The sequence below is a fragment of the Camponotus vicinus genome, unplaced genomic scaffold, assembly GCF_025532165.1.
Source record: "Camponotus vicinus isolate PSW18456_S1 unplaced genomic scaffold, iyCamVici1.0 SCAF_8, whole genome shotgun sequence".
Taxonomy (NCBI): domain Eukaryota; kingdom Metazoa; phylum Arthropoda; class Insecta; order Hymenoptera; family Formicidae; genus Camponotus; species Camponotus vicinus.
In genome coordinates this window covers 872,501-893,696 of record NW_028141980.1, presented here as the reverse complement: position 1 = coordinate 893,696, position 21,196 = coordinate 872,501, and the positions used below count along the sequence as shown (strand labels likewise).

The 21,196-nt window shown below is 34.6% G+C and overlaps 2 protein-coding genes and 1 pseudogene across 2 annotated transcripts in view; 1 reads left to right on the top strand and 2 right to left on the bottom strand.

Moving 5' to 3' along the window:
- Positions 1-485: 485 nt before the first annotated feature.
- The window catches only part of LOC145975926 (uncharacterized), a 27,401-nt gene continuing 6,690 nt past the window's right edge, over positions 486-21,196 (bottom strand). The window contains exons 6-8 of the mRNA XM_083106693.1: positions 1,031-1,266; positions 785-947; positions 486-698 (exon numbers count right to left, since the gene is read on the bottom strand). Of these exons, the coding sequence (XP_082962819.1) occupies positions 616-698; positions 785-947; positions 1,031-1,266 (482 nt within the window). The 3' untranslated portion in view covers positions 486-615. The remainder of the gene's footprint in view (positions 699-784; positions 948-1,030; positions 1,267-21,196) is intronic.
- Positions 6,352-8,785, bottom strand: LOC145975817 (uncharacterized). The gene is made up of 3 exons (XM_083106565.1): positions 8,514-8,785; positions 6,714-7,771; positions 6,352-6,587 (listed from the first exon to the last, which is right to left on the bottom strand). Exons 1-3 carry the CDS (start codon positions 8,783-8,785, stop codon positions 6,352-6,354), a joined length of 1,566 nt encoding a protein of 521 aa, XP_082962691.1.
- On the top strand, positions 14,275-19,646 carry LOC145975816 (uncharacterized; annotated as a pseudogene).

Here is a 21,196-nt window from a genome sequence, read left to right as displayed (position 1 = left end):
TGACCTGCAATCATTGTCATTGCATTGTACACTTCATTATATAGTATTTATTTATATTACTTGGTATATGTTTATAGTTGTTCAATTATCATATGTTAATATTGTAAGACGCAGTCTTCCAAGGCGGGCGGTGTTTCGTATTATTTTCGATTTGCTTTCATATATTTCATCATGTATTTATCATCCTTATAAGCCTCTAGAACGAGCTATTGAAGATTCTTATTGATTTTATATGCTTATATCTGTTGTCGAAGGTTATTATAATGTTATCTCCGGCTTCGAGTCGATGGTTGTTGTGAAACGTGGTCGCTTTACAGAGACGAGATGATCGTGAGATCTCGTAAATTCTCAAACATTCGAGATTCGGGAGATGCGCGATATATAAGCTTCTCGGAGCCGGTGTTAGGGGCCTTTGCTAATCTTACTGCCGCCTTGTACATTACGTTAGGGCAAGTCAAGAAATAAGTATTAAAATAAAGAAAGTATTCACACCAACGAAAGAGAGTTCTTTAATAAATACCCTCCAAGGAGCCGTGGCTACACCCACACAAATTTAGAGGCCTATGCCTCGACTTGCGTCGACCGTGGAACCTCCCGGGATTTACACGCAAGAAACTACACACTTCCTAATGTTTCATTAAAATCCTTTTCTGTTACGGCTTCACCATTTTCACCTGTGCAATTGTCACAAGACAAGTCTGTAATACAAAATACAAATTATAAATATATTTATTATTTTATGTATTAGGATATAATATTGATGTAAAAAAAATTATATACTAACCGAAAAGAGTTTTATAAAAAACTGTTTCTTTAATAACGTATTTATCTTTAGATTGACGCACTGCTGTGAGTTGCATGGCTAAATGTCGACTCAAAAATTTTTTTAATATCCTCACAATTGTCTTGTGAATACTTCTTTCTGTTAGATGTTTTAGCGATGCCTTCTACAAAATAAAATATATTTTATTATATTTTTCAAAATTGCACATATAAATATAGCTGAAATCAATGAAATTTAAAAACTAACAAAATCAGCACGAAACTGTTCATCCTCAATTAGTCTCTGCTCAAAATTATTGAATTCTTGTATGTTTTGCAAATTGAGAGTTACATTGTGTTTTTCAGTAAATTTTTGGACAGTCATACTCCCAATTTTAGGTTGAAGAGTTTGTTCCATAGCATTACGCATTAGTATTATTTGCTCACTTTGCAATTTTACTTCTACCTCTAAAGATTTTATTGCTGTATGGAGCAACAAAATGTCTGCAAAAAAGTTTGTAAGTGTATGCATCCATATGTATTATCAATACAATAAATATTAAAGGGATCCTTAAGTGACTCTCGAACGGGACTCCAACGGGATAGCGCCCTCATTTAAGAGTAATTAAAATTGTCGATAATATCGACAATTTTAATTACTCTTAAATTTTAATTTCGCCATTACCGATAGTAATATGTATATAATATGTTTTTTTGTAACATATGATTTATGCATATTACAAAGAACAATTTTTAATTACATTTAACATGTTTAAATCAAACAATATAATATATTTATACTTCTCTATCACACGCATATGTAAACGTATAAATAAAAAAATATATTGGTATTCTTTGCCAAGCACACAGATCACCCATTTAAAATTATATATATATATATATATATATATATATATATATATATATATATACGGGGTGAGTCAAAAGTATGTTTTAAAAATTTGTGAGCGTGTTCCTGGATAAAAAGGAAGAACAAATGTTCATATGAACATATGGTCGCAAATGCTTTGTTGTCGAGATAATGGACATAAATCAGCAGTATCAAATGATGCTTTATTTGAACGTTTACAATTTTGTTATTGTTGTTTATAAGAGATGTTCTACATGTCCTCCATCATTTTCAACACATGCTTGAGCACGACGTCCGCATGACCAAAACCAAACCAAACCACACTACCAACCCAAAAAAAAGAAACAAAAAAAACAAAAAAACAAAAAAAACCAAACAACAATAACAAAATTGTGAACGTTCAAATAAAGCATTATTTGATACTGCTGATTTATGTCCATTATCTCGACAACAAAGCATTTGCGACCATATGTTCATATGAACATTTGTTCTTCCTTTTTATCCAGGAACACGCTCACAAATTTTTAAAACATACTTTTGACTCACTCTGTATATATACAGGGTGTCCTAGATCACCAGTACACCCCTTTTCTTTCAAAAATTAAGCATTTTAGAGAAAAACGTTTTCAACAAAAGTTGTATGGTTTCGAGGGGGCCATAAGATGGTACCATTGGTTTGACCTTGAAGAGTCATTTGAAGGTCACGTGAAGGTCACTTCAATTTTTTTAAATGGAACACCCTATATATTTTTGCACATTCTTGTAGCTTATCTCGATAGCTTTCCAAAACACTATAATTAAGTACCTTTTCGTTAAGTACTTTTTGAGTTATGAGGCTTGAAATAATTTCTTAATTTTACATAAATCGTAAAATGTCTTGTAAAATATTCATTTTTCGATTATCTTACCTTAATACTTTTATGTACAAAATAATGAGAGGAATCAATTGGTGTAAAGAAAACACATAGTTTTTAAGAAAAAATATGGAATTGTTAATTGCAAATTACATATTTTTTCTTCAAAACAACTATGTGTTTTCTTTACACCAATTGATTCCTCTCATTATTTTGTACGTAAAAGTATTAAGGTAAGATAATCGAAAAATAAATATTTTACAAGATATTTTACGGTTTATGTAAAATTAAGAAATTATTTCAAGCCTCATAACTCAAAAAGTACTTAACGAAAAGGTACTTAATTATATTGTTTTGGAAAGCTCTCGAGATAAGCTACAAGAATGTGCAAAAATATATAGGGTGTTCCATTTAAAAAAATTGAAGTGACCTTCACGTGGCCTTCAAATGACTCTTCAAGGTCAAACCAATGGTACCATCTTATGGCCCCCTCGAAACCATACAACTTTTGTCGAAAACGTTTTTCTCTAAAATGCTTAGTTTTTGAAAGAAAAGGGGTGTACGGGTGGTCTAGGACACCCTGTATATACAACGTTTTCGACAAAAATTGTATGGTTTTGAGGGGAACATAAGATGGTGTCATTGGTTTGACCTTGGATGGCATCGTTAAGGTGAGGTCAAGGACACCTTTAATTTCTTAAATGGAACCATCCATTTTTTATTGCATATTCTTATAGCTTATGTCGAGAGCTTTCCAAAACACTATAATAAAGTATTTTTTCATCAAGTACTTTTCGAGTTATAAGGCTTGAAATAATTTCTTAATTTTACATAAACCATAAAATATCTAGTAAAATATTCATTTTTCGATTATCTTACCTTAATACTTTTATGTACAAAATAATGAGAGGAATCAATTGGTGTAAAGAAAACACAAAATTGTTTCGAAAAAAAAAATGTAATTTGCAATTAACAAAAAATAAAACTATATTGCAGGAAGAGATGAAAAGAAAAGAGTAAAAAAGGTTACAAACATAAATAAAAAAAATAAATATAAAAAAATATAAACATTATAAACCATGTATGTTTTATTATTTTATTCATATATTTTCGTAAAACCAAATAAAAAATAAATCAAAAAATTTTTTTATAATTTTTCCGTTATTATTTTCTCAACAAACCTATTATTTTTTATTTATTCATTACCACAAATATTTTAATGTATAATAATGTCAATAGAATTGTAATTCCATTTATTATTACGTAATAATGTGTAGTTCAAAATATTCAGTTACTTGTTCAGTTGATGGTATAAATTATAGTTATGATATAAAGTATAGTTATAAATTTCAAAATTAGAGTTCCTAAAAATTATTGCTCATGTGCTATATATTATGACTAGTCAAATCTTATATATTTATTCATTACATAGTATTGCCTATTATGTTGATTATAATAGATTTATGAATGAATGTTTACAATGAATGAATGTTTTCATTTTCTCTCTCTCTCTCTCTCTCTCTCTCTCTCTCTTTTCGCAATATCTAATATACAATTTTGAAATATAAATTTTATTTGATTGACAAATATATTCCACTCGTTACGCTTATTGTGTTTATTTCACAATGGGAATTATAATATCTTGCAAGATAATATACATCAATTTTCATTTTCATAAACACGCGATATCAATATTATATACAGGATGTCCCATGGGATTGTGTTGAAACTGTAGAGTTGGTACGCTCCTCCGTGACTTTAGATAGGGTCTTACAGTTAACGATCGACTATTTGAAGGTTCGCAATTTTATTTTGGCTGTGGTAGAAGCAAGTTCGAGCAAAATGAATAATTTAACTGCGGAAGAAAAGGTTTACCTCATCGAGTGCTTCTTTTCTAGAGGAAAAATATATAGCAGTGCTTTTAAGGGGTTTCGTTCTAAGTACGGAACGCATAAAGTTACAAGCGAAACGACACTTAAGAGGTTAAAAAATTGATCATTTATTTAAATTTATGCGTTACATTACTTCATTTTTCGGCAATAAATCTCCATTAAAATCAATTTTTGTGTTGTTTTTGACAGAATTATCGATAATTTCATGCAATATGGAACAATTCAAGACCGTAGACATGATCTGCCAGGCCCGTCTGCATCTATTGCCGTAGAAAAAAATATTGACAAGGTTAAGAATTATTTCGAACAAAATCCAAATGCATCCATTCGGAAAGGTGCTCAAGCGCTTAAAATATCGAAAACAACGTTGCACAGGATTTCAAAACATTTCCTGAATATGCATCCGTATAAAATAACCTCGCATCAATTGCTAATCGAACGCGCTATGGCAAAACGAGTCGAATTTTGCAAAATAATAAATGGAATGTTTGAGGATGGAGAACTATGCAAATATTCTGTTCAATTCAATTTATACCCATTCAAAATTGCAGACTTTCCTTTTTTCAACGCAGCTTTAGCCATGTCAATAACTACATGCATTCGCAAATGACAGCTGATTGGTTTCAACACAATCCCATGGGACACCCTGTATGTATCGCCGAATAAGTCGACTAACAAACACACACACACACATACATGCAATGATGTGTAGAGAACGTGCAAATGATATGCGAGAACCGTTCGACTGTTATAACATTATAACGTGTCAAATATAATAGCGAAAATAAAAAATAAAAATTATATATTATTAGATTATATATATTGTGTTATTATATTTATTTATTTCTTTTGTTGTGCCCGGAAGCGGCACGGGATGTGGGGAGCAGTCGGGAGATATAAAATATCTCAGGCCGCCGAGGATCAGGAGCCGGGGTGTCGGCTGCTTCAATGATTTAAAATACTTTTTGTTTTAATAATACCTTGTATTCTAATCTTCAGAATATACATTAATTTGTACAGGAGCCTTTCTTATTTCTGCGCTGATTTAGTTGAGTCTTTCCGCCTTGTCCTTCGTCTTTGATAGTAATCTTTAAAACAATTTTCTTATAACGCGTTATCGGTTCGCACTTAACACTGATTACACTTGTGTTTCGACTGTCCCGTGCTCCTCCGGTGGTTCGTATTTAAACCCTTGTTTGAGGAGATTTTTTTGAGAGGGGGACCGCTTAGTAACATGGCCCGGGGTCATGGTGCGGTCAAATTGAAGTGCAAGCGAAGATGATTTGGTGTCGAAATCCTTCGTTGCACTTCCGCGTTTATTGGCGTATTCGCTGATGGTTCTTGGACTTAATGAGGTGAATGCTCGATATCGCATTTAGCAATAATATTTTATGCTAACGTTTAATATTTTAATTATGTCCGGATTATAGTCTGTGAGACTATAACACCCCTCCCCCGTTAAAAAAGAAAAACGGAGGTTGAACGAGGTTTTTCTATAATTTTTCAATCTTAAATATAATATAATGTCTTTTCCCATTTTACAATGTTGATTACAATCGTTTCTTACATCTAGCCTCTACATATATATACATGTTTATTTTATTTTATTTTATTTTATTTTTTAAAACCGTGTGCTTCTACTTCTTTTTAAGATCGGTCTAGGCATTCTATATGCTTGATATTTGTCGATTTCATCTACTATTCTAACAGTTGTTTGTTTAGGTTTATTTTTCCTATTTTGGATAATTATCCATATTATTAATATTATAATAATTATGGTGGTTATTCCGCTGGATGCCATTGGGTAAATAAATTGTTTTTGTTTGAAGAAATTATTTTTGTTATTCTTTAAATCGTTATTTATTTCTTCTAAGTTATTATTTAAATTTTTTAACTCTAATGGATCATGTATTATGTTTTTAAGTTGGTCGTCATTATCTCTTTTATTTGAAACTGTTATATTAAATTCTGGTCAGAATGTTTTTATAATTGTACTGTATGTGCTTGTTTCTGTTTGTAGCGTCATGTCTGTAGTTGTCATCTTACAATTGTCGTGTAGAGTAATTCGACCTGATTTTTTAATTATCCTCTTGTATTCAGGATACGTATTACATGTTATCGTGATTTGCTGCTCGGAGGCGGTTGAATATAGCCAGGAGTGTGGCTGTCGTAATGTGATCCATATTGTGCGGGTCGCTATCATATGGCCTATGTTACAATTTTCGTGATACTTTTGTCTTTGTGTATATATTTTGATTTCGCACGGTGTATTTTCGCTTACATGATAGATCGGCTGATTTTTTTCGCATAGCTATATGTTATTATTATTAATACATTCGTCTAAATCTTGTTTTGTTAAAATTAAGTATGTACGTGTTTCTTTATTTGTAGCTATTAGTTTATTAGTTATTTCTGTATACATGAATTTATTTTCATAATTAAGTGTTGGTAACGGAATTACATTTAAAACGTCAAACATTGGTTGCGTAATTATTGGGAACTTTAAGATCGTGTATATATTTGTTTTATCGCTGTACGCGCTTACTTTTATATAACTCTCGATCGTTAGCCATTCGTCAATTTTTATATCGAATGGAAAGTAGCTACCTCGTGGTAATTGTAATACCGCTTCTTTTAAATGAAATATAATTTCGTTTATCGGCGTTAACAGGGGATGCATTATGCCTTTCTGAACATGTGTCAGATATTCTAAAATGTCTTTCGCATCTCTCACTAAATCTATTATCATTGCTATAATAACAGTAAAGTGTTCGTCGATCTCTTCGCGTGTAGTGTATTCCCGAATATAATGATTTATTAATTTACCGTTGTAATCTAATATGTTTTCTAGTTTGTTTAAGTGAATTATGGTAGTATTTAAAACTTTGATTTGGTTTTTTGCGGCGTGTTGTAATACTTGTTGGTTGTTCTGTAATAATTGTATCTGTTCGTTTATTAAATGTCTGTCGTTTGCATCCATGATTCCAAATAAGGATTTTGTTATTGAACCTATTCCGTCAATGAGGCCTCTTCGTTTGTTTGTTGGCGTCTTATATAAGATGTTTATTAATGTTATTATTTTGGCTAACGTATTAGAATCATTATTGATAATGTGTTTTAAATTATCACATGTTCGTTTTATATTAGTTTCGGTTCTTATGTTATCGCACATTTCGTTTGTTTGTTTTATATATTTATTTATTTGCCAAGTCCTATCATTTAGCTCTGTTATATCTAATTTGATGACGAGTTTCCATGTCTTCTGGATTTGATGTAGGTGTCCAATCTTCTCGTAATAAATTCCTGGAGTGCGATCAAATTCTGTCACTTCAAACGGAAGACGGGTTTCGTCTTGCTTAGCGAGAACGGGGTTGATCCCTATTGTTAATGTTCTGTAATAATATATATTAAGTATTATATTATGCACTCTGCGAGTGTCATATTCTTTTGTTTCTAAGAATGATTTTAGTTTTCCTTGACTAGCTCTGCTATATTTTATACTCTTTTGCGAGCTTCAGTCTCTCGCTGTCTCCCTGACGAGAAGTTTCTCCGATTGATTTCTTTCTCTTTTTTTTGTATAATGTCTTGCGTTAACGCATTTGTACATCATAAGTGTGTTGTGATGTCTCCTCGACCGCGTGATCGGTCACCTATTTATATTCGTGGGGATGATTTGCCTTCGGACCCACTTTTTAGGGCGTTTTCGCGCGTTTACGGTTCGAATGAGCCGTACAGCTTAACTATACACGTAAATTTGATTACGGGGGAACGCGTAGTGCGGCGGGTGATGCCTACGTCCCCTGAGGAGCTGCCCGGGCTGTGGGCATATTTGAAGTTAGCCCGTCGTCTTGACGCCATCCGGTTTGATGAAATCGAGTCCAAGCGGCGGGGTGACAAGATCCGTGCGTTTTTCAAACTTGGACCAGGTCCGGAGCGCCCCTTGCAGCCTCCCCTTCGGTGAGTCTATTTTAATTTTCTATAAATAGCTTTAATTTGTTTATATGTATGCGTACTGCTTTTTTTCTTCTTTGTATTGTATAGTTTACGTCTGAATTTTTTTCTATAATCGTGTATGGTCCTGTCCATAATGATTCGAGCTTTTTCGATCGTCCTCGTCGTAACGTTTCGTCGTACATTAGTACTTTATCTCCTATTTTAAAATGAGCTTCTTTTGTGTTTTTGTCATAGTTCTTTTTAGCTTTTTCTTTTTCTTCTTTGACATGTTCTTTCGCGAGTTGATTAGTTGCTCTCAATCTTTCTTTTAACTCTTGCGCGTAATCGTCGTAATTATACGTCGGTTTAGGCGGTTTTGTCAATGCTGTCGGAATTTCGGCTTGATGTCCGTACACCAATTCGAAGGGTGTATATCCTGTAGCAGTATGCGGTGTTGTATTATAAGTAAACATCGCGAATGGTATCCATTCGTCCCAGTCCGTTTGATCTTCGTTTATATAGTGTCGTAGATACTCGGCTAATGTGCGATGCGATCGTTCTAACGCGCCGTTGCTTTCCTGGTGATACGCGGTTGTTTGAATTTTGTTTATTTTTAATAATTTGCAAGTATTTTTAAATATCTCGCTCATAAAATTAGTTCCTTGATCCGTTAGAATTATTCCGTATTCAAGTATTATTTTTGTAACAAATTCTTTACTAATTGTATTCGCTTCTTGATTCGGAATCGGTATTGCCTTGCTAAATTTTGTTAAATTATCTTGAAAGGTTAATAAATATTTATTTCCGTTAGTCGTAATTGTTAGCGGTCCGACTATATCTAATGCGCATTTTTCAAACGGTTTATTGGGCCACTATCCGTAATTATTAACGGCACTTTATTTTTCCGTGATAATTTGTTTTTCTGGCAAGATTCACATTTTGCTATATATTGTTCGACATCTTTTGTTAGACCTTTCCAATTATGTTGAAGTCGAATTCTTTTTATTGTTCGTTCGATTCCTTGATGCCCCCCTATAGGTGCATCATGATATTCGGCTAGAATTTGTTTTTTCTCTGTTTCCGAATATATCTTTATGTTATCTGTGTTGGTTTCTTCTTCCCTTTCTTCTGTTTCTATTAATAAAATGTCTTGGTCATCCTTTTCTGTGGATGGTTCCGGTATCGCGTTGCGGCTTAAGGCGTCGGCATTCGCGTTTGCTCGTCCGGCCTTATGTATAATTTCATAGTCATACTCTTCGAGTTTTAATCTCCATCGGATTAATCTCGATCCGGGATCATTTACGTTAAATAACCATATCAACGGTTTATGATCAGTTATTATTTTGAATTTTGTTCCGTAAACATACGGTCTGAAATGTTTTACTGCCCAAACGATAGCTAATAATTCCTTTTCGGTTGTATTATAGTTTTGCTCTGCTTTTGTCAGTACTCTGCTGGCGTAAGCAATCGGTCGGTCGTTGCCTACCTTTCCCTGTGATAACACTGCTCCGATTGCATAGTCGGAGGCATCAGTGGTCACAATAAATTCTTCTGTGAAGTCGGGATATTTTAGCACTGGTGCAGTCATTAATTTTTCTTTTAGTCCTTCGAATGCCGCTTGCTGCTCCGTTGTCCATTCGAATTTTTCTATTTTCTTGGTTAACTTTGTGAGCGGCTTAGCGATTCGCGAGAAATTCTCTATAAATTTCCTATAGTATCCCGCTAGCCCTATAAAAGATTGAACATCCTTGACCTTTTTTGGGATCGGAAATTCTTTTATTGCGGTTAATTTTGACGGATCGGGTGATATTCCATTTTCTGAAATTATATGTCCCAGATAAATTACTTCTTTGCGCAAAAATTCGCATTTATCGGGTTGCAACTTTAGATTAGATTTTCGTAATTTTTGTAACACTTCTTTAAGTCGTTCATTATGTTCTTGTAAACTTGATCCGTATATCACAATATCGTCGAGATATACCAGGCATCTGAGTCCTTGTATTCCTGTTAAGACGGAGTTCATTAATCTTTGAAATGTTGCTGGCGCATTCCTTAGTCCGAACGGCATTCGATTAAACTCATAATGACCGTAGGGAGTTGAAAAAGCTGTTTTATTTTTATCCCGTTCAGCCATTGGGATCTGATGATATCCTGACGCTAAATCTAGCGTGGTGAAATATTTCGCATTTCCCAGCTGATCTAAGATATCGGTTATATTAGGCAATGGAAAAGAATCGCCTATTGTTAATTCGTTGAGCTTCCGAAAATCTATTACTACTCGCAGCTTTGGTTTTCCTGATGCGTCTGTTTTTTTCGGTACCACTAGCAATAGTGCATTCCATTGACTTGTGCTAGTCCGTATGATTTCATCTTTCAGCATTTCATTTATTTGTCGGTTGACTTCCGTTTTATGTTTCTCTGGCAAGCGATATGGTCTCACGTTCACCGGCGCGGTGTTGGCACGTGTGTTTATTTCATGCTCTACCGTCGCAGTGCATGTCAGTGGCTCTCCCTCTAAGTGGAATATGTCACTGTAATCTTCGCAGAGTTTTAAGAGTGTCTGCTTCTCTTCTGCGTTTAAATGTTGCGTTCGCAGTAATTGTCAGATTTGTTGTTTACGAGGAATGGTATGTTTGATTTCCCTTCCTGTTTCTATTATGTTTATTTCTTTCCTATTTTTCTCCATGTCTTCTAGGGTGACTATTGGAGTGGGCATTTCAATCACCTTATCTGTTGTGTTTATTATGCTCACAGGGCATGAGAGGTTTTTTGTCTCTACCAGGCAGCTTCCAATGAAAACTCCTGGTGCTGTTTCTTCAGTTCGGACTATTCCTACCTGATTGTGGTTGGTTACGGCTCGTATAATTGTTTCGCTACGTGGCTTCAAAGTAATTTTATTACACGGATGTAATTTTAATATGCTATCCTTTATCGTTATTTGATTTTTCTCGTAGTCGCATTTTGCCGTTTGCTCTCTAAGGAAATCTAATCCTAAGATTCCTTCGTGTTCTATCGCTACATCGTCTTTTACTATATAAAAAGCGTGTTTAATTTTATGGTTATTAATTTTAATTATAGCGTACATTTTCCCGAGTGAATATACTTTATGTCCGCTTATTCCGGTAAGTGCAATTTTCTCCTCGTAGATCGGTGCGCTATCTATTAGATTTTTTAATTTGATTAAAGAAATTGTCGATCCGGAATCATATAACATATTGAGTTTTCCGTTTTTTACTTCGCGAATTGGTAGTGTTATTTGCAGCAGTTCGTCTTTGGTTGGAGCAGGCAGATCTTTAATATGCGTTACCCGATATTCTAGGGCAGGTCGCGGTTGCTTCTTTCTTGTTTCCTCCTGCTCTTCTTCGCTATTGCTGGCGGAGTCAGTGCTCTTTTTCCGTTGCCTATACGGAGCCTTTTGCTCACGCTGGTTCTCTTGGCGCTTAGTTTTATTAAACGGGTTAGAATTGTTATTATTATTATTGTTATTTATTTTGGAACGTCCATTCAAATTCCAACACTCTTCACGGGTGTGTCCGGTCTTTTTGCAATATTTACAAAATTTACTTAAAGTATTTACTCGCGGATTTCCTCCCGGTTTTGGTAACGTAAATTTGCTACTTCTGCAATCACGTCCGTAATGCCCAGATTTTCCGCATTTATAACATTGGGTAACTGTATCGCGATTAGGTCGCGTGTGTTTTATGTCGTGTTTGTTTTTGTTAGGGAAGCTGTATGCTCGGGTTGCTGTCGGCCCGATCAGCTTTTCTTCCGCGCTCGCGCCGTTTATCGCTTCTTGGAGAGTGGTGTATCTTTGTGAACGCACGAGAATTTTTAAGTCATCTCGTAATCCGATTTGATAATTTATTAATGCTTGTTTTTTAATTGTTTCCTGAATCGCTTTTTTGAATGAAGGAGGACGTTCTTCTCCTTCTACCATGGATTCATATAGTTTCATGGCTAATATATCGACGCGTTGCCCGAAAGCGTAAGCGGTTTCACTCGATTTCTGCTTTAAAGAATTAAATTCTATTTGTAAGTGTGTCGTGCTCTGCTTTGTCTGGTAGCAAGTTTCAAGTTGTTGCTTCAGTTCTTCGAACGTTTGTATGTCTCGCGTCTCGAATTCTTGCATAGCTTTGCCTTTTAATTTGGTATATAGAATTGCTTGCATTAATGATTCTTCGTCCGCGGGATTTATGTTTTGTACCGCGTATGTACAAGCATTTAAGAATTCTTGTAATTTATGTCGCGATGTTCCATCGAATTCTGGAATCATTGTTCGTGCTTCTTTCAGCGGTAAATAGTGCGGAGCGGTGCTACGCCTATGTCTTATATCTCGTTCAGTGCGACCGTACGTTATGTCGAGGGGAACGTCATCTGGATTTGCTCGTATTTCATTAAAATTTCCCCGATTAGTACGCAAATTGTGCATTTGTTCGCGTAAATTTCTCATCTCTTCTTGCATTTCGCGGAGACTATGTACGAGTTCGGTTAACAAGATATTACTCGTGTTTTCGGCCGGGTGATCTGTGCCTTCGTAATTCGCGGCAGCCTCTTGTCCGGCTTGTGCACGTAAGCGTTCGATTTCCCTATCGACGGCTTCGGGTTGGATATTATCCATATTTCTTCCCGGATTTGGCTCGAAAATACTAAGATCGACGGATAATGGCGAATAAGTTCTTCTAAAAGTGACTCGGTTAACGCTTCGTTCGTTTTGTTCGAAATTATCGTTATTGTCTAGTTCGCGTGCTTCGGACGATTCAGAACTCGAATAGCAGTCTTCTAAATTTTTTCGTACGCTATTTCGGATGTCGCGAGCAGCTTCTTCCGCTACTTGTATCGGTGTTACAAGTCTTAATCTATTTGCCAATCGTGCTGGCTCGCTCAAAAATCGCGGGCTTTGGAATCTAACTCGCTTTAATTGTTCCGACATTTAATTATAAATTTGCGACTTACATTAGTAGTACGATGACTCGCATGGTCGCGTATCGGGTTGCTCGATTGCTGACGCTGCGTGTTGATATGTTGGGTCGTTGTCCCACGGTGACGCGTTGTCCGTCGGCGATGCGTTGCCTCTGCGAAGGTTGTGGATCGGTGCTGGTCCTTGAGCGCTGGTGTCTCCTTTCGGCTTTCAGCTGCTTGACCGTGATTCCTTATCTGCTTTCTGTCGTCCGTAGGTGTTCGGTGGCTTGTTTTAGTCCATCCGTTTTAGTGTATTTGCTTTCTTAGGCTTCCTTTTGATGTATATATTTTTTTTTTAATTGTATTTTTCTTTTCTGTTCCAGCCGTTAGTGGTCTGAATTTGGCGGTTCTTCCGGCGTGCATCCCACCGCTGCCACCAATATGTTGTGCCCGGAAGCGGCACGGGATGTGGGGAGCAGTCGGGAGATATAAAATATCTCAGGCCGCCGAGGATCAGGAGCCGGGGTGTCGGCTGCTTCAATGATTTAAAATACTTTTTGTTTTAATAATACCTTGTATTCTAATCTTCAGAATATACATTAATTTGTACAGGAGCCTTTCTTATTTCTGCGCTGATTTAGTTGAGTCTTTCCGCCTTGTCCTTCGTCTTTGATAGTAATCTTTAAAACAATTTTCTTATAACGCGTTATCGGTTCGCACTTAACACTGATTACACTTGTGTTTCGACTGTCCCGTGCTCCTCCGGTAGTTCGTATTTAAACTCTTGTTTGAGGAGGTTTTTTTGAGAGGGGGACCGCTTAGTAACATGGCCCGGGGTCATGGTGCGGTCAAATTGAAGTGCAAGCGAAGATGATTTGGTGTCGAAATCCTTCGTTGCACTTCCGCGTTTATTGGCGTATTCGCTGATGGTTCTTGGACTTAATGAGGTGAATGCTCGATATCGCATTTAGCAATAATATTTTATGCTAACGTTTAATATTTTAATTATGTCCGGATTATAGTCTGTGAGACTATAACACTTTTTTGTGTTTACACACACATAATGGGACACAAGTACGATGAAAAACGTTTGCCCTTTAGTGCGTGGAGACTTAGTAAAAAGAAAGGATGGTTTAAAAGGTTAGTATTTTTATATCAATTGAGAATTACTATTATATATACAACGCACGCACGCACGCACACACACACACGCACGCATGCACGCACGCACACACACACACACAGATTATATCTCACAGATTTTCTCTCTCTCTCTCTTTTTCTTTCTCCCTCTCCCGCCCTCTTTTTCTCTCTAACTCCCTCTTCTTTCCTCTCTCTCTCTTTTTATGTCCTTCATTCTTCTCTGTTATCCAGTTTATTACATACATGTTATATACATGCGTATAATATAAATAATTATATATATACTCAAATAATCATGAAACAATTATTATCTCTAAAAGATAAGAATGCAATCATTTGCTCATCTTTATATGTAAAACTATATACAGGGTGAGCCATTTTAATTAACGCACGCAATTATTTCGGAAACAAAGCATTTTAGAGAAAAATGTTTCAGACAAAAGTTTTATGGTTTCGAGGGGGCCATAAGATGGTATCATTGGTTTGACCTTGAAGAGTTATTTGAAGGTCACATGAAGGTCACCTTCAATTTCTTAAATGGAACCTACTATTTGTCATTGCATATTCTTGTAGCTTATCTCGAGAGCTTTCCAAAACACTATAATTAAGTACCTTTTCGTTAAGTACTTTTTGAGTTATGAGGCTTGAAATAATTTCTTAATTTTACATAAACCGTAAAATATCTTGTAAAATATTCATTTTTCGATTATCTTACCTTAACACTTTTACGTACAAAATAATGAGAGGAATCAACTGGTGTAAAGAAAACACATAGTTGTTTTGAAGAAAAAATATATAATTTACAATTAACAATTCCATATTTTTTCTTAAAAACAACTATGTGTTTTCTTTACACCAATTGATTCCTCTCATTATTTTGTACATAAAAGTATTAAGATAAGATAATCGAAAAATGAATATTTTACAAGATATTTTACGGTTTATGTAAAATTAAGAAATTATTTCAAGCCTCATAACTCAAAAAGTACTTAACGAAAAGGTACTTAATTATAGTGTTTTGGAAAGCTCTCGAGATAAGCTACAAGAATATGCAATGACAAATAGTAGGTTCCATTTAAGAAATTGAAGGTGACCTTCATGTGACCTTCAAATAACTCTTCAAGGTCAAACCAATGATACCATCTTATGGCCCCCACGAAACCATAAAACTTTTGTCTGAAACATTTTTCTCTAAAATGCTTTGTTTCCGAAATAATTGCGTGCGTTAATTAAAATGGCTCACCCTGTATATATTTTTTTATAGTAGTTAGTGCCAAAGGCGGTCTATTCGTGAGCTGGCTAACAAATATTTTTCCCAGAGGCGGTTTATTCGTATGCTGGTTGATCTAAGAAATATTTCTCACCAGATGCGGTTTGCATGTGCGCTCTGGTTATTCAAAAATATTTATATATATTTATAACTATAGGTATTTTTTTTATAGTAGTTAGTGCCAGAGGCGATCTATTCGTGAGCTGGCTGCTTTAAAAAATATTTATCCCAGAGGCAGTTTATTCCTGTGCTGGTTGATCTAAGAAATATTTCTCACCAGATGCGGTTTGCATGTGCGCTCTGGTTATTAAAAAATATTTATCCCAGAGGCAGTTTATTCCTGTGCTGGTTGATCTAAGAAATATTTCTCACCAGATGCGGTTTGCATGTGCGCTCTGGTTATTAAAAAATATTTGTCCCAGAGGCGGTTTATTCGTGTGCTGATTGATTTAAGAAATATTTCTCACCATTTGCATGTACGCTCTTTACTGAAAATTATGTTCTATTCTAAACATGATCTATTGTGCCACAGTTAATTTTCACAGTAATATTTATGTAAGATTTTATAATTAAAGGACTGCACTTATTTTTTAAAGGTTTTACTTTTTTCATGATTTTTGTAGCGATATAAGTACTAATCCATTTATCTTTTTGCAGGCGACAATCATTGAAGCTATTAAAGATCCAAGACACAAATGATTTCAGGTGCATGAAGGGTAGCGACGAATCCATCAACTTTCAGAAATCGGTGGAATCTTTCCCCGATACGATGGATTTGGAAGTTAGTACCCAAATGCAATGCTTGGAGTCAATTTCAAATACAGGTATGTGTTATGAAAATGTCGAACTTGAAGATAACAATACTTTTGTTATCGATAATGGCTCTCTGGATGCATATCGTATCAAAAAAAGCATGCCTGAAGGCCGATGCATTGTCGACATTTCTTTTCTGTGGAGTGAAATCCATAGAACATTTGATAACCATGCGCGAGGAATAGAGTGCCAATTTAAAGATTGGAAACTCATAAATTCTAGCCGCCGTGGGTTTAAGACGCAGTTATTCTTTCAATGCCAAATGTGCAATTATAGAGCTAACATCTGGTCAGAACCCACAGAGCCAGAAATATTAGATATTAATATGGCTGTTGTAACAGGAACTGTTACGGTAGGAATTGGTTATGCCCAGCTGGAAGAGCTGTGTGCAGCCATGAATATTCCTTGTTTATCCGAGCCAACTTACATAAAATATAGAGAAAATTTAGTCGATGATTTTCAGAAAACAGCCATGGAAAATATGAAAATGGCTGGCGAAGTTGAAAAACAACTCGCTCTTGATAAAAACGAAGTTATAAACCGGTATTCCGTATATAACAGTTGTTGCGGATGGTAGTTGGATGAAGAGATCGTACGGCACTGCCTACGACTCTCTTTCCTGTATTGGAGCCATAATTGGTTACCGCACGAAAAAAATTCTCTTCGTTGGTGTTCGCAACAAATTTTGCACACTATGTAATATGGCAGAGCGGAAAGGTGTTCAATCACGAGTTCACAAATGCTATAAAAATTTTGATCGCAACGCAAGCTCCACAAGCATGGAAAGCGATGCCATCGCGGAAGGTTTCAAATGTAGCTTCGAAATGCATGGACTGATTTATAAAACGGTTATTGCCGATGGTGACAGTAGCATATATCAGGCTATTATTGATAACAGATCATATCGTGAACATATGGTGACTGTAAAATAAATTGAATGCACCAATCATTTGCTTCGCAATTTATGCAAAAAGCTAAAAGCTGTGGCCGAGATGTCTCAGCCAAAAATGCATAGACAACGTGGCTTTGTGGAGATGCGAAATGTTGTGAAAAACAACATTTTAAAAATACGAAAGGAAGTAATAGAGGCAGCCGCTCTACGAAAAAAAGAAAGGCAACCTCAACATTGTCAAGCTATGGAATTACAAAAAGATATATTGAATATTCCTAGCCATACTTTTGGCGAACATAAGCATTGTGAATCACGCGGTCGTACATACAAAGAAAATTGTGATGAAACGAACAAAAATTATCTACCGTTTCTAAAATTTCACGGTCTTTATTCAAAAATAGAAAGTGCTGTCATATATCTAAGCGCTTACTCTAAAAGTTTATTGTTAAATTTAACAAATAACCCTGCAGAATCATTCAACATAATCTGCAAAGAAATTGGTGGAAAACGTATTAATTTTGGTAAACGAGGCTCTTACAATGCTAGAATTGCGGGAGCAGTTGTGCAATATAATACGCAACAAGTACTTACAGCAAACACAACAAATACATCAAAGCATGCGTAAGACTATTCCGTCTATTGTCGAGAATCTGGAAAAGCGACGACAAATAAAAGTTGCGAAAACCAGAGAATCTCGAGAAGAGCAGGGACGGCCAAAAAAATTCAAGCGAGAGACAGGAACGAATCGTTATTACGGTCCGCAATCGCAAAAACCAGATCTTCCATCCGATATATTCGAACAACTTCGGCAAAACCATTTAGAAAAGTTGTTCGAAAATGCGCTAAACTGGCAAAAAATTGAACTCGATACAAGAAATCAAAATGAATCAGAATTATGGTTATCACTGAGACGAGAAATGTTGACGGCATCCAATTTTGAAACCGTATGTCGCATGAGACCAACAACATCTTACGCAGCGACAATAAAATCCATTTTATATCCTTCGTTTATTGATAATGCAGCCATAAAATATGGTCGCGATAAGGAAGAAATAGAAAGAATTGGCCTTGAAATTAAATAAAGAGATAAAACCTTGCGGATTTTTTGTTTATTGATATTCAAAATCCATTCTTGGGTGCTTCACCTGACGGACTTATTGAAGAAAATGGTCTTGTGGAAATTAAATGTCCTCTGTCAGCTGAGCACTTGACAGCAGAAAAAGCCGTAAAGACACTGCCTTCTTTAAAAGGCATTTTTGATAAAAAAGATCCACATAAAATGAATCGAAATCATCGATATTTTTATTAAGTTCAAGGTCAATTGAACATAACGCAGCGAGAATATTGTATTTTTGCTGTTTGGACTCCAAAAGACATGAAAATATTGCGCATTGATAGAGAGAATATCTTTTGGAGAAATCAAATGTTGCCTTTTTTAACACGCTTTTATAATGACTGCATGCTTCCAGAAATCTTGGGCAATCGTCATAATAGGCATATGCCTATCCGAAACCCAAGATATATAATAGAAGCTAAAGAAGCTAAAAAAGAAGCAGCAAAAAAGATACTTACAATTAGTCGAAGTACACGAAATGTAGAAAGCAAAAATGGCATAGAAGAGAGCATACAATTCAAAGCAAACGTTTTGTCAATGGAAACAGCAATGACTGCTACTATTGCTTTGAATAAAGAGCAAAATGATGACTGCATTATCATAAGTTACTCGAATAACAAACGAGATATAACTGAAGACGATATGGCAAGACATAAAAAATTTTTAGATGAGACGTTTGCTTCTCCTTCTTCAGTAAAAAATAATGTCTTGTCTATAAAGAGTCAGTTAAATGATGAATCATTGGATTTATTTTTGCGCATCATAAGAGAAGTTTCTTGTTTCGGAACACAAAGTGTGCTATATTTAGAATATCCCCACATGATTGTAGCTAGTCATAGTGACAAAAGCTTACAAATAATTGGAAGAAATTGTAGTAATCACTGGAGATGTATTTTCTTTGATGGTACCAAACTTCATATGTACGACAGTCTACCCGGCTGTACATATGATAAATTGGTAGCTAAAGAAAAAAATTATATACATCTTCGTTATCCGAGAGTAAACTCAAGTGACATAATTTTTGAAAAGGTTCAATCTCAACCTGATGGAATAAGTTGTGGAATTTATGCCGCAGCTTTCGCCACGACTATAGCCTTAGAAGGCAATCCTTGCGAGGAGAAATATTCGAAGGATGTAAAATGCATGAGAGAGTATTTTTATAAAATTATAGAAAGCAATAAACTGTTGCCTTTTCCAAAGTAAAAAGTTATTCTAAAAAATTTAGCCTGATGAAATACTCGTCAGAGTGAGTAGAAAAAACATGCTTCAATTTCACTTGTAAGTTATAATCGGAGAGACGAAATAAAGAAATAAAATATTTTGGTTGCGTTCTCACGAGAATGGGCGATGGAGGGACCCATTCTATATTTATATATATTTCTATATTTCTATATGCTAAATTCTATATATTTCTATATAATATTCTATATATATATTCTATTCTATTCTATATTCTATTCTAATATATATATATATATATATATATATATATATATATATTCTATTCTATTCTATATATTTTATATTTCTATATTTTTTACAATGTTTAGAATATTTATCACTGTCAGGATTGAAACAATTGTATTGCGTTTGTATGTTTGTATTTTCAAATATTTACAATATGGTATCTCGATCCCGATGGAGTAACAAATTTTTATATTCTAAATATTATAAGAAATAAAAAAATGTAAAAATAAAAAAATAAAAAATAAAAAAGATAAATAATAATAAAAATAGTTTATAAATAAATAATAATAATTTATAATTTCGAGATATTAGCTTTTTCACTCAAAATGATACACCCTGTATATGTACATTTTTTCGATTTGAAAATAATTGTAATGGATGGCATTTTTGTGATGACAACAAACACGACAGAAATCGGATCATTTTTAAATAAATTATTAAATTTTAATTACATATAATTAGAAATTACCCGATTTATGTCGTGTTTGGTGTCATCTCAAAAATGTCAAATCCATTGCAATTATTTTCAAATCGAAAAAATGCAAAATAAAAAATTAAATTTTTACGATCCCTAAGTTGTTACAAATAAGGAAAGATCTCCGATGTCGAAGCGAGAGCGAGAAGGAGTAAGGACCAAGCGACATGACGTATCGTCAAAGAGTTCCGAAGTCTCTCTCGCGAGGCTCGCTTTTACTTATCTTTATATGTCATTTTACTATGGAAAATAAAACTTTTATAGTTTGCATTTTTTCGATTAGAAAATAATTGCAATGGATTTAGGATTTTTGCAATTGAAATGACACCAAACACGACATAAATCGGATCATTTTTTTCGTGATTGGTGTCATCGCAAACATCATGTTTCCATTGTGAAGCAAGTCGCTCAACAAATTACTATTGACGACCAATAACCAATCAGCAGCGCGGAAAAGAGGCAACAATGTCAATAACATGCCTTTCTTAGAAAGGGAACCGTAAAATATCTTGTAAAATATTCATTTTTCGATTATCTTACCTTAATACTTTTATGCACAAAATAATGAGAGGAATCAATTGGTGTAAAAAAAACACATAGTTGTTTCTAAGAAAAAATATGTAATTGTTAATTGCAATTTACATATCTTTTTTTGGAAACAATTATGTGTTTTCTTTACACCAATTGATTCCCCTCATTATTTTGTACGTAAAAGTATTAAGGTAAGATAATCGAAAAATGAATATTTTACAAGATATTTTACGGTTTATGTAAAATTAAGAAATTATTTCAAGCCTCATAACTCAAAAAG

Coding starts and splice junctions, on each gene's coding strand:
- LOC145975817 (XM_083106565.1), bottom strand. CDS start 8,785: ATGTTTACTTATAATACAACACCGCATACTGCTACAGGATATACACCC. Junction 7,772..8,513: donor ATAGGAGATAAAGTACTAAT/GTACGACGAAAC, acceptor ATATTATTACAG/AACATTAACAATAGGGATCA. Junction 6,588..6,713: donor AAAACAAGATTTAGACGAAT/GTATTAATAATA, acceptor ATTGTAACATAG/GCCATATGATAGCGACCCGC.